The 14,217-nt window shown below is 46.2% G+C and overlaps 1 protein-coding gene across 3 annotated transcripts in view; it reads left to right on the top strand.

The window, feature by feature from the left end:
- OCLN (occludin) overlaps positions 1–14,217 on the top strand; it is a 55,071-nt gene that overhangs the window by 23,290 nt on the left and 17,564 nt on the right. For all 3 annotated transcript variants that reach the window (XM_041767992.1, XM_041767993.1, XM_041767994.1), the window contains exon 5: positions 13,236–13,381. In XM_041767992.1, the coding sequence (XP_041623926.1) occupies positions 13,236–13,381 (146 nt within the window). The remainder of the gene's footprint in view (positions 1–13,235; positions 13,382–14,217) is intronic.

The following is a 14,217-nucleotide window of genomic DNA, read 5'->3' on the forward strand; positions in this document are numbered from 1 at the left end:
TATGGAAGCTGCCCAGATGTCCATCTATTGAAGGAATATATGTTAGGTATGTGTACACACACACACAGAGGAATATTATTCGGCCATAAAAAGAATGAAATTTTGTCATTTGCAATAATCTAGGTAGAGCTAGAGGGTATAGTGCTAAGCAAAATAAGTCAGAGAAAGGTGAATGCCATATGATGTCATGTGGAATTAAAAAAAAAAAAAAATGAGCAAAGGGGAAAAAGACAAACCAAAAATGGCTATTTAAAAAAAAATATTGCAAGAGTATTTATATCTATATTAAATAAACATATTTATATATTTATTGCAACTGGATGTTGTCTGGAAGTCTAGAATCACTTTTTTTTTAAAGATTTTTTACTTTTTTATTCATGAGAGAGAGAGAGAGGCAGAGACACAGGCAGAGGGAGAAGCAGGCTCCATGCAAGGAGCCTTTTGTGGGACTCGATCCCGGGACTCTAGGATCATGCCCTGGGCCAAAGGCAGGCACTAAACCACTGAGCCACTCAGGGATCCCCTTGAATCACTATATTGTATTCTTGGAACTAATATAATATTATATATTAACTAATTGGACTCAAAATTAAAAACTTAAAAATAATAAATAAAAATTTAAAAACAGGGTTTCAGGAAATCTCTCCTTTCCATCCTTATATTCCCATTTGCTCATTTTTAGGTATCTTTCTCCACCCTTTCTCACTCTTTTTTTTTTTTTTTTTAAGATTTTATTTATTCATGAGAGACACAGAGAGAGGCAGAGACATAGTCAGAGGGAGAACAGGCTCCCTGCAGCGAGCCAGATGCGGGACTCAATCCCAGGACCCCAGGATCATGGCCTGATCCAAAGGCCAACATTCAACCACTGAGCCACCCAGGCTCACTAAAATAATGGCTTTTGTTTGTGGTTGTTTACAAGAAGTTCTTAATATGAAAATAACACAAATTTATTATAATAAATATGGGAAAAAATGCAAATTCCCTCTCCTCTTTATTTCCTACTGAGGCTGCTTAATGAACTCTAACAGGCTTGTATCCTTTTTCTGTTTTTGTTTGTTTGTTTGGTTTGGTTTTTGTTTTTTTTTGTTTTTGTTTTTTTTTTTATTTAATTTTTTTTTTTTTATTTATGATAGTCACAGAGAGAGAGAGAGAGAGGCAGAGACACAGGCAGAGGGAGAAGCAGGCTCCATGCACCGGGAGCCCGACGTGGGATTCGATCCCGGGTCTCTAGGATCGCGCCCTGGGCCAAAGACAGGCGCCAAACCGCTGCGCCACCCAGGGATCCCTGGTTTTTGTTTTTAAGTAGGCTCCATGCCCAGTGTGGAGCCCAACACAGGGCTTGAACTCAGGACCCTGAGATCAAAACCTGAGCTAAGATCAAGAGTTGAATGCTTGACCAGGTGCCCTAATCCTTTTTCTATTCTTGATTATTGATTTCATACTTCTTTCTCCTCTTTCTTTCTGAGAGGGAGAGAGAGAGTGGAGTAGGGGGTATGAAGGGGCAGAGACAGAGAATCCTTTTTTTTTTTTTTTAAAGATTTTTATTTATTTATTCCTGAGAGACACACAGAGAGAGGCAGAGACACAGGGAGAGGGAGAAGCAGGCTCCATGCAGGGAGCCTAACCTGGGACTCGATCCCAGGACCCCAGGATCACGCCCTGAGCCAAAGGCTGACACTCAACTGCTGAGCCACCCAGGCGTCCCTAGAGGGAGAGAATCTTAAGCAGGCTCCACGCCCAGCATGAAGGCCGATGTGGGCATCAATCTCACACCCCTGAGATCATGACCTGAGCTGAAATCAAGAGATGGACAGTTAACTGACTCATCCACCCAGGCGCCCTTGATTTCATATGTTCTAACACTCCTTTGCTCACTGCAGTTTAATGTTTTGAAAGCAGGCACTTCTTATTGTAGTGTGGATGTTTCTCCTCCCCCAACTCCCCAGCTTAGACTCCATACATGCATACAGTCGCAGAAGCAAAGTCCATACAGTATAGGAGAGGTGGTCTGAAGTGTAGACTCAGGCCAAGTTCCCTGGATCATAATCCAGCCCTGTCCGTTAATGTTGTGAGACCTGGCAATGTCTTTGCTGTCTTTAGAGTTTCGCCATCTCTAAAACGGAGATGATCATTGTGCCTACCTCAGGGTGTTGTTCTAATGACTTAAATTTGTAAATACTTAGAATAATTAAGTCTGTCAGTACATAACACCTTTACCTAATTGCTTTTAGCAGCCGTGTGGTATTACATAGGATACCATGATGCATTCCCCTATCTGTGGACATTTTGATTACTTCCAGTTGTTTGCTCTTAGAGTTAACAATGCAGTGAACATTTGAACACATGTCTTTATGCACTCTTGCTGGTATTTATATGATAGATTTTTTAAAATTAATTTATTTATTTATTCATGAGAGACACAGAGAGAGAGAGAGGCAGAGACACAGGCAGAGGGAGAAGCAGGCTCTGTGCAGGGAGCCCGACATGGGACTCGATCCCAGGTCTCCAAGATCACGCCCTGGGCTGAAGGCGATGCTAAACCACTGAGCCACCCAGGCTGCCCTATATGATAGATTTTGAAAAGTGTTCATCGAGTCTGCGAATTTTAAATTGTCAGGTACTGGGGCACCTGGGTGGCTCAGAGGTTGAGCGTCTGCCTTTGGCTCAGGTCATGATCCCAGGGTCCTGGGATCGAGTCCCACATCGGGCTCCCTGCAGGGAGCCTGCTTCTCCCTTTGCCTATGTCTCTGCCTCTCTCTGTCTCATGAACAAATAAATAAAATCTTAAAAAAAAAAAGTTCTTAAATCTAAAATTTTTAAAATTATAAAACCCAGAAATAGAGGAACTTTATACCAATCAAGGATGAGAAAACATTATGAACTGACATATGTTTAACTCAACCCTGTGCACACGTTCGATCCACAACAAAAAAATAAAAATTTAAATATGGAAGAATCTTTTTATTTTTTAAAAATATCTTATTTATTTTTGAGAGAGAGCGAGTGGGGACAGGGGCAGGGGGAAAAGGGGGAGTGGGGAGCCTGATGCCGGGCTCCATCTCATGACCCCAAGATCACAACCTGAAACAAAAACCAGGAGTCAGATGCTTAACCAACTTCACGACACCAACTTCTCTCTCTCTGTGACTATCATAAATACATAAATAAATAAATAAAAATTTTTTAAAATTAAGATTTTATTTATTATTCATGAGAGATACAGAAAGACAGAAAGAGAGGCAGAGACCCAGGCAGAGGGAGAAGCAGGCTCCCTGCGGGGAGCCCGATGCGGGACTCGATCCTGGGACTCTAGGATCACACCCTGGGCCAGAGGCAGACACTCAACCGCTGAGCCACCCAGATTCCCCTGAGTTGGTTATTTAGCTTTTCTCTCTCTTTAAAAAGAAAGAAGTATTTTATTTATTTATTTACCAGAGACAGAGAGAGAGAGGCAGAGGCTTCACACAGGGAGCCTGATGTGGGACTCCATCCCGGGTCTCCAGGACTCAGGGCATGCCCTGAGCTGAAGGCTGCACCAAACCGCTGAGCCACCCGGGCTGCCCTGAGCTTCTCTCTCTCCTAGAAGTTTTTAAGGCTCTGACATGGTGTCGTTTCCAGCATTTACCTATCAGTGTAGGAATTAGTGAGGATTATCTGGCCAGGGGTAGGGAAAGGGGTGGGATGCCTCATGTGTGTGCATCCTGTTACCTTGTCCTGTGTCATCAGCGTTGGGTGACTTTTAGCTTCCTTGGACTCTGATGACACTTTGCCCGGGGTGGCCTTGTCTTCATTTCATAGCTTCTTCATATGTAAGTGAAAGTAAAGTTTTTATCTACAGATTAAGCAAATGCCATGATGATTAGAGGGTTCAGGTCGGGACCGGCACGTAACTTAGTAACATATAGAAAATTTTAGTGAGTGTGAGGCGTGTGGTCAGGTGTTGGCAGTGCTGAGCCTGGCTAGGGAAGCTTGGGTAAGACTACTCAAAATATAAATATATTTAATGTTGGTTCGATGTAACGTGCTCTTCTCCTTCTTGGTGAGCTTGACACAAGATAAAACCGCACGTGCTTTCCCGAAGGTTGGCAGGCAGGCTCTGCATGTTATCTCTCTGCACAGAGGAGTGGCGGGGCAGGTGGGTGTGGGGCAGGTGACTGGGACAGGGTGGCACTGGTAATCAGCATTAGACATCTGAAGAAACTTGAATAGCTTTTTAATTTTTTAAAAATATTTTATCTATCTATTCATGAGAGACACACAGAGAGAGAGAGGCAGAGACCCAGGCAGATGGAGAAGTAGGCTCCATGCGGGGAGCCCGACGTGGGGCTCGATCCCGGGACCCCAGGATCACACCCTGGGCTGAAGGCAGGTGCTAAACCGCTGAACCACCGGGGCTGCCCGCTTTTTGATTTCCAACCAGTGCCAAGTTTCTTTGAGGCACAAGCCGTCCTGTGGGCTGCGGACTATGGGGATCTCCGAGGTTCTCACCCCAGGGACAGTTCCACTGTCACCTGTGGCCTCAGAGCGAGCCAAATGGAACAAAAGCAGGCGAGCCCCATCCGTCCGGCACCAGGGTGCGTGACGGTGGGTCGGCGGGCAGGCCGGGGCATCCTGAGAGCCACGTTAGGGGGCTGCAGCAAACGGCAGGGGGGAGTAGAAGGTGCTAGAGCTAGTGGAGGCCTTCAGGCTGCCTGAAAGCAGAGATCCGTCCGTTTCCAGGGCTTTGGTTAGTGTGAACTGAGGGTATCGTGGCCTGGGTGGGACAGTTGACGGTGACGTGGAGGAAAAGTGTAAGCACCCTCAGTGGTTTCCCACCCAGCAAGCCTCAGGGTCTCGCAGCGGGGGGCAGTTAAGACAGCCTGTTGCCCCCCCCGCCCCCCCGCTGCCCGTGGTTTCTCATGGTTTATCGTTCTCAGGAGCCCTCACGTCTCCTATACCAACGATGATGCCGCCGGGCACCCCGCTGAGAGCCACGGATCTCAGCCAAGGTGTGGCTCTAACACTGCAAGTAGAAGGTTTCCAACCGCACCCCCAAGTGTGAACGGTCCTCGGAACTTAGGGAGCTGCAGAACTCCCTGGGCGCCCGGGGGGCTCAGTCGGGCAAGCCTTTCCTCCGGCCCATGATCCCGCGGTCCTGGGATCGAGCCCCACGTCAGGCTCCCCCAGGGCGTCTGCTTCTCCCTCTGCCCCCCACCCCGCTTACATTCTCTCTTTGTCTGAAATAAAATTGTAAAAAAAAAAAAAAAAAAAACCTTCCCCGTTGGGCCGCACGTGGTGGGTAGGGGACGTCGTTGGTTGCATCCTCGGGCTGTTGATGAAGATAATCAGACGCGCAGGCCTGGTCCACGTCCTTCATCTGTGGGGTTCGCTCCCTGTGCAGCACCCGCCTTCCGCCCACCCGGGTAGACCGACAGCTGCTGGTACTTTCCCGAAGCAACTTGAGGTTCTGGTTGAGGGAGCGTCTGGTGTAAAGGAGCAGAAAACAGGAAAAACTAGTCGGGCCCCTTACTGTTGTGAGGGCGAGTCAGCCCGGGGGTGGACCTCAAGCAGCCAGAAGTGGAGGTGGTGCCTCGAGGTTAGGGTGCTGCCGCTCTGCTGTCTGCCGGGCTCCCCCTCCTCGTGTCCGGCAGGAAGGGCTTTCTGTGGCCCTCTGGACGGTGGTGCTCCCCCGAGGCACCCGGGGACGAAGCCCGCATGCCTTTCAGGTGTCAAGTCCATGGAATCCACGGTGATCGTGTGTCAACAGCAGCCCTAACAACCTTGCCTGAAAGGCCGGGAAAGCTCTTCGGGTGGACCCGCCGGCAGCCCGTCGGGGCGGGGGGAGCAAGGGCGAGCCGACCCCCCCCCCCCCCGACGGAATCATGGTGCCCGCACGGCGCCAGTACGCCCATGACCCAGGGGGCGTTTGTTGTGCCACCGGGAGTTTGTGCGGGGCGCCGGGGGCTCAGAATCGGGCGCCTGCTCTCAGCTCAGGGTGTGACCTGGGGTCCCGGGTTCAAGTCCTGCTTCGGGCTCCCCGCGTGGAGCCCGCTTCTCCCTCTGTCTGGGTCTCTGCCTCTCTCCCCATGTCTCTCATGAGTAAATAAAATCTTAAAAAGAAGAAAAAAGAAAGAGCTGGTCTTGGGAGTCACGGGGACCAGGGTTCCCACCCTCCCTCTGCCATGTCCCCTTCCACCGATGAATTTGGCCTTCGAAGCTCAGTTTCTCCGCTCGAGCGCAGGGATGATCCTCTGTCTCCCCCAGCCGGGGCGCCAACACGGTCAGGTTGTGTAGGCACGTGATCGCGACTCGGATGAACTTTCCCGTTCATTCTTGGAGGTGGGGGACTTGTCACACTGCCACCACCCGCAGATGCAGGTTGCTGATTTCTTTTTTCCCCTGTGTTGTGTCAACGGGGAATGAAGACGGGGAGGGAAGGAAAGTGGGAGTGGCTCCTTTTTGGTTAATCCCAAAGGACACATATTTGTGTGAAGACTAGCGTTCTCTGCATCCTTCGTTTTGGGGGAGAGAAGGTTCTCTTTCTGCGTGACCTTAACCTACCTTAACCTTCTTGCGCCATCTGCGAGGTCACCAAGTCTGGGTGGGGGAGACGGTGGGGGAGGCTGCTCATAACCCAGTAGCTTAGGCCCCGAGATGGTGGAGACATACGGTTTGGTCACAGTGAGGAGGCCATGAGGACGGCCTCCTCCCAGAGGTTTAGCGCTGCCTTCGGCCCAGGGTTTGATCCTAGAGTCCCACGTCGGGCTCCCTGCAGGGAGCCTGCCTCTCCCTCTGCCTGTGTGTGTGTGTGTGTGTGTGTGTGTCTCTCTCTCTCTGTCTCTATAGAATAAATAAATAAAATCGTTAAAAATAAATTTCCTGCAGGTCCTAGAACTGTGGGTTTCGTTCGTTTGTTCGTGGTCAGGAACCTGAGCTGCACGTGGGCTGGCTGGGGACCGACGCCGTAACCCCACTGACGCTCGGAAATCCTGTGCTCGCACCAGGAAACAGGCTGAGGACGCCTTGTATAGGCCCCTGATCCCTGGGCAGGCCCACGGGGCTGCTGTCCCATGAACGCAGCAGGTTCTATGCTCACCTGGCGTGGGTACCACGAGAAAACTAGGATTTTAGCTTCTTTTGGGAAAAATGAAGCATAGTAAGGGGGAAAAAGTACCTTGCTCCTTGTTTTACAAACATATTTTGCCTACGCCTCTAGGTTCTTAAGGTCCTTTTAAGGACAAAGGCTGCTGCTTATTTATCTTTCAGTCTGGCTGGGGAATTGTTTTTTTTTTTTAATCTGCAAGGCATCATAAGTTTGCATATCATTCTCAGGGTGGGGGGGCATGTTAATAATTAACCTTCCTTGCATTGTTTGAACTTCAGTATAGGTCCTGCCAAAGCAAGCACTGCCTTGGAATTTTCTGTGCATGTGCATAAAAAGGGTTTGAGAAACAGGGGCCCCCTGCTGGTGGGTGACCTTAGGGGTCAAGCTGTCCAGTTCTGCTGACTCTGGGAGCCAAAGGTCAGCTCAGAGCAGCTCATTCGATAAGATGCTCTGATACCCACAACACGGAAGTACGCCAGGAACAAATGAGGTCACTTTATGCAGCCAGCTCTGGGCTCCTGATACGGCCTGGCCTGCGCTGGGCTCTGGAGACCCAGGGGGAGGTGGGGGGTGGGGTTGTAGCGGCAGCTTTTGCAAGACAGCCGTGTATGTATGTGCATATTTATTTATTTAGATTTTTTTTTTTTAATTTGAGAGAGCTCGTGCCTGCAGACCTGAGCAGGACGGGCAGAGGGAGAGGGAGAGAATCTCATCAAACTCCACGCTGAGCGCAGAGCCTGATGCAGGCCTCAGTCCCCAGACCCTGAGTTGGATGCTTTGCCAGCCGCACCCCCCAGGTACCCCTGAGCTGTGTATTGAAGTTGCATGCTCCCTTTTCCCAGGGGTAGGTCCGTGGAAAAGTTGTCGAGCTCCCTGAGTCATTGCTTCCTCATTTCTTTTTTTTTTTTTTTTTAAGATTTTATTTACTTATTTATCAGAGACACACAGAGAGAGGCAGAGACATAGGCAGAGGGAGAAGCAGGCTCCCTGCGAGGTGCCCGATGTGGGACTCGATCCCGGGACCCCAGGGTCATGCCCTGGGTCAAAGGTAGATGCTCAACCACTGAGCCCCCCGGGTGTCCCAGCTTCCTCATTTCTAAGAGGAGAATAACAGTATCTGCCTGTGAGGTGCCGACGGAGTGATCTGTGGTTTCATCGTTGGGCACATTGTAAGCAGGCGGGGAGTCGTGGCTTTCAGAGCAGTCCCCTGCCCCCCTGAAGTGAGAGACGCGGATGCAGGCCGTTATCCTGGATGTGAACCATGGCTTTGCAGGCCTCGGTGCTCCGGTGGGAGGTTTGTGCACAGGTGCCCAGCAAGATAGGAAGACAGTGGGTGCCTCACCCAGCAGAGGCGTGTGCGTAAGTCCCCCAGGGGGTGTTGGCACTGCCACTGCTTGGTAGTGAGCCGGGACTGGACGCCCAAGTACGGATTCGCTAGCAAAGGAGGGGCACAGGGCAGTAGGGAGTCTGCAGGGACGCCCGGGCATCTGTTTTGCAAGGTTTGGATTTGGGATTTGCTGCAGTCAGTGGAGCTAGGTAGCTCTTGAGTTCAAGTTGCGACGAGGAAAAATGTGGACGAATATTATTAAATGGGTTTTTTAAGCAAAAGAAGTCTTCTTAAATTCCGTTGAAGTGTCCAGAATAAAAATAGGCCTTTGACTTGGCAGAGCATTTGCTGGTGAAGCTTGGCAATGGTGTGGAGTCTGTGGGAATTCAGTGGGAGCCAAGAGTGGGTCCCTCCCATCTGTCCCCGCTGTGATGACATCCCAGCACACTCCCTCGCAGCCCACCCACTGACTGCCCCATTGCAGCCAAGCTCCACTCTCAGAAGGAATAGGTCCCAGTGCTCTCTGGCTTGAGGGACTCCATAAAGGACGCATCATGTACTTCACATACTGGGTCAACAAACATCTCCGTACGTGTTCCTGCGACTGTGTTCCTGCGACGGTAGGAAAGGAGCAGGGCGTGTTCCCAAGCGATGCTTGTCGGAAAACCAGGCGTAGAGTGTGCGTGGTGCAGTGCGTGTTGATGCGGAACCTCACCGTGAGGATTTAATAGCAAAATAATCCCAATAGGAGTCTGCTTTCACTTTCAAATACTTAAAGTCTTTGTGCAGACCCACTGGCTCAGATTTTGGAATCCCGCATCTTCTGAATTTTCACTGTGTCCACTGAGGTCCTGTGCTAAGTACAATATCATCGCATTGGACTGTAAAAAGAGCTTTCTGACGGAGTAGGTAGCTGGGCATCCGCCCGCCACGAATTTTTAGTTGTTGTCTAATTCCCATATAGGGTTATATTAGTTTCAGGGGTACCACTTAATGATTCGGCAACTCTATATACATTACTCGGTGCTCACATCATAAGTAAAGCCACCCAACAACATTATTACAATCTAATTGTATTTTCTGTGCCGAACTTTCCATCTTCGTGACTTATTTTGTAACTGGAAGTGTGCACCTCTTAATCCCCTTTATTTCACTTATTCTCCCCACCCACCCAGTCCCCTCTAGCAACCACAAGTTTGTTCCCTGTATTGAAGAGCCTGGTGTTTTTGGTCTCCTTTTTTTTGTTTGTTTGTTTGTTCCTTGGTTTTACTTCTTAAATTTGATACATGAGTGAAGTCATATGGTATTTGTGATATGGTATGGTCTCTCTCTCTCTGATTTATTTGACCTAGCTAGACTAATATGACTAGCATGATGCCCTCTAGGCCCATTCATGTTGTTGCAAATGGCCAGATCTCATTCTTTTTTTGTGGCTGAGTGATATTATTCTGTTGGATATATATATATAGCTTCTATTCTATTCTATTCTATTCTATTCTATTCTATTCTATTCTATTCTATTCTATCCTATCCTATCCTATCCTATTTTATTTATTTATTTATTTATTTATTTATTTATTTATTTATTTATTTAATTCATGAGAGTCACAGAGAGAGAGGCAGAGGCACAGGCGGAGGGAGAAGCAGGCTTCCCATGAGAAGCCCAATGCGGGACTCAATCCCAGGACCCCAGGATCACACCCTGAGCCAAAGGCAGACGCTCAACTGCTGAGCCCCCCAAGCGTCCCCCACATCTTCTTTAATCCATTCGTCTATCAGCTGACACTTGGGTTGCTTCCATATCTTGGCTATTGTAAATAATGCTGTAGTAAACAGGTGCATATATCTTTTCAAATTAGTGTTTTTGTTTTCCTTGGGCAAATAGCCAGTAGTAGAATGACTGAATCATAAGGCTTTTTGAAAATTCTTTGAGGAACCCCCATATGTTTTCCATAACGGCTGTACCAATTTGCGTTCTCTTCAGCAGTGCACAAGGGTTCCTTTTTCTCATCCTTACCAATTTCTTGTCGTCTTGGTTTTTTTATTTATTGTTGTTATTTTATTATTTCTTTTTGATTTTCACCATTCTGGCAGGTGTAAGGTAATACCTCATTGTGGTTTTGATTTGGATTTCCCAATGAACAGTGATATTGAGCATCTTTTCCCATCTCTTGCCCATCTGTTTATCTTCTTTGGGAAAATGTCTATCAGGTCCTCTGCCCATTTTTAATCAGATTATTTGGTTTTTCTTGAGATTATTTTTTGGATATTACTCCCTAATCAGATGTATCATTTGCAGATGCCGTCTCCCATTCAGTAGGTTGCCTTTTGGTTTTGTTGATAGTTTCCTTTGCTGTGCAAAAGTTTTTTTTATTTTGGGATAGTCCCAGTAGTCTTGTTTTTGCTTCTGTTTGCCTTGCTTCAGGAGACACGTCTAGAAAAATGTTTCTATAGCTGATGTCAAAGAGATTACTGCCTGTGCGTTCTTCTAGGAGTTTTATGGTATCCGGTCTCACAGTGAGATCTTTAAGCCTTTTTGAGTTTATTTTTGTGTATGGTGTAAGAAAGCAGTCCAGTTTCATTCTTTGGATCATAGCTACCCGGTTTTCCCAGCCCTGTTTGTTGAAGGGGGACTGTCTTTGTCTTGTAGATTGACCATATAAGTGTGGGTTTATTTCTGGGCTCTCTCATCTGTTCTATTCTACATGTCTTTTTTTTTTTTTTTTTAAGATTTTATTTATTTATTCATGAGAGACAGAGAGAGAGAGAGGCAGAGGCACAGGCGGAGGGAGAAGCAGGCTCCATGCAGGGAGCCTGACGTGGGACTCAATCCTGGGTCTCCAGGATCCCACCCTGGGCTGAAGGCGGCGCTAAACTGCTGAGCCACCCGGGCTGCCCTACGTGTCTGTTTTTATGCCAATACCATACTGTTTTGATTACTTAAGCTTTTTTTTTCTGGATCTTGAAATCCAGAGTCATGATTCCTCCAGTTTTGTTCTTTCTCAAGATTGCTTTGGCTGTTTTGGAGTCTTGGTGCCTCTATACCAATTTCAGTATTATTCTAGTTCTACGAACAATGCTGTTGATATTTCTGTAGGGATCACATTACATCTGTAGATGCCCTTGGGTTGTATGGACATTGTAACAATAGTAGTTCTTCCAATCCATGATCATGAAATATCTTTCCATTTGTTTTTGTCATCTTCAGTTTCTTTCATCAGTTTTTTATGGTTTTTGTAGTATGGCTCTTTCACCTCTTTGATTAAGTTTATTCCTAAGTATTCCTTTCGGTGCAATTATAAATGGGATTGTTTTCTTAATTTCTCTTTTTGCTGCTTCATTATTTGTGTATAGAAAGGCAAAAGATGTCTATGATGATTTTGTATCCTGTGACTTTACTAAGTTCATTTATCAGTTCTAGTAGTTTTTGGTGGTCTTTAGAATTTTCTATATATAGTATCTTGTCATCTGCAGATAGTGAAAATTTACTTCTACCAAGTTGAATGTCTTTTATTTGTTTTTCTTGTCTGCTGCAGCTAGGACTTCCAGTACTATGTTGAATAAACATGGTAGTGTCCTTATTTCTTGAATAAAAGAGATGGAGGCTTTCTAGAACTCGTAGTTGGCAGATGTAGAGTGAACCCAGGTAATCTCATGTCATTGTTTTCATTACCAAGCTAAACCAGTAACTTCCTTCTTATTTTTGAAAAGTTGTTCTTTTCCACAGAAATATTTTTTGTGGAGTTATTTTTAATTTTTTCCCTACACCTTACTTCTGCTGCTTTGCAACAACTCAGTGACTTATCTGGCCTTAGCAAGGTTTTTTTTCATAATCATTTGCAGAGTAATATCTAATAACATAAACATTATTAGGTGAAATTGAAAGTGTTGGATCTACCACATGAAATCTAACAGTTAATGTTGAGAATCTAGGGGTGCCTGACTGTCTCAGTCAGAAGAGCATGGGCTCTTGATCTCAGGGTTGTGAGTTTGAGCCCCGTGTTGGGTACAGAGATTACTAAAAAAATAAACTTAAAAAAAAAACGTGGGGAATCTAATTGGCTATGCTTGTGATATTTAAGATTTTCTACCAAAGGTTCTTTGGGAAGTCTTTCATGTTAGCAATGTGTTCTCTCTAGTGTATAATACCTCTCAGGACAAAATCACTTACATATCAGAGTGGAATAGGAAGGAAAGCAGAGAGGGCAGACGATAATATTGTGACTTCACTGTGTAGGCTATTAGGAACAGAGCCATTGAGAACGCATGTTAAGGGAGAATAAACAAACGTCTCACTAAAGAAGTATAGCAGAAATGAGTTTGAGCGTCTTAAGTTCTTCTGTGATTTTTAACATTCCATGTGTAGTGTGGCTGGATTAAGAACCAGTGTCTTTTGTCCTAGATGAGTTGTTTTCTGAGTGTGGTGCCCAGACTGCAGCATAAGCATTACGCGAGAACTCGTTAGAAATGAAAATTCGTGGGGCGCCTGGGTGGCTCAGCGGTTGAGCATCTCCCTTTGGCCCAGGACGTGATCCCAGGGTCCTGGGATCAAGTCCTGCATCTGGCTTTCCGCAGGGAGCCTGCTTCTTTCCCTCTGCCTGTGTCTCTGCCTTTCTCTCTGTGTCTCTCATGAATAAATAAATAAAATCTTTAAAAAATAATACTGATTTGACTGTTAATTCTAACAGTAACAGGACAGGTTAACAGTATTTAATGAGCCCAATAACTATTAGGTAATTCTCTATATATTTTTCTTCCATTTCTTTGCCCTTTAAGTTACAGGCTCAATAATAATTGTGTCTCTCGGGGCTGTTTCTTTAGGTTAAAAACGTTTCTGCAGGCACACAAGACATGCCTCCTCCCCCTTCTGACTATGTGGAGAGAGTGGACAGTCCCACAGCGTACTCTTCCAATGGTAAAGTGAATGACAAGCGGTTGTATCCAGAGTCTTCCTATAAATCAACACCGTAAGTAGCATCTTCCTTCTTCAGATAGAATGAGTCTTAAAAAAAAAAAAAACCACGAGTATTTCCATATGTTGATAAATCTGTTCCTGTTTACCATTTACTTTAAAAATATTTTTTTTTTAACATTTTCCAAAGGCTGGAGCCTGATCTTTGGCATAGTTGGTGGAGACTTAGAAGATGAGGAGGGTGGGACTGTCAGCTGGTGGGATCTTCTTCCCCTTCTAAGCTGAAAGTGATTCTTTTCTCTTGCTGGTTTAATAGGAAAGGGGTACATTAGATTTTTTCTGCTCTAGAAAAGTTCTCTTTCCCATTGCTGGTTTTGAGGTTGAGGTGAGAGTGAAGGACATTACTGATACAAAGCAGGGCTGTGTGCGGTTTTGTCTCTCCTTGCCTGTAACTAGTAGATCTCATTAATGGAACAGAAAGATTGCTGGTTGATCCACCCCTAGCCACATACATTTTTGTGTAACTAGAAGCTTTGTTTGAATTCAGGAATTCTGAGATCTCACCTGCTGAGCTAGGTTCTTCACATTGCTGAAGGAAGTGAAACTGATAAAGCCTCTAGGTGTAGATTTACAAGTAGTGTGAATAATCTTACAGTGAGTTTCTGGCCAGCAGTGGGTGCCATTATGATTATTGAAATGGTGTCCCCATTGTGTGTGTGTTTTTTTTTTTAAAGATTTTATTTATTTATTCATTCATGAGAAATACACACACACAGAGAGAGAGAGAGAGAGGCAGAGACACAGGCAGAGGGAGAAGCAGGCTCCATGCAGGGAGCCCGAAATGGGACTCGATCCCAGGTCCCCAGGATCAGGCCCTGGGCTGAAGGCGGC

Source organism: Vulpes lagopus, chromosome 8 (assembly GCF_018345385.1).
Source record: "Vulpes lagopus strain Blue_001 chromosome 8, ASM1834538v1, whole genome shotgun sequence".
In the NCBI taxonomy this organism is placed as follows: domain Eukaryota; kingdom Metazoa; phylum Chordata; class Mammalia; order Carnivora; family Canidae; genus Vulpes; species Vulpes lagopus.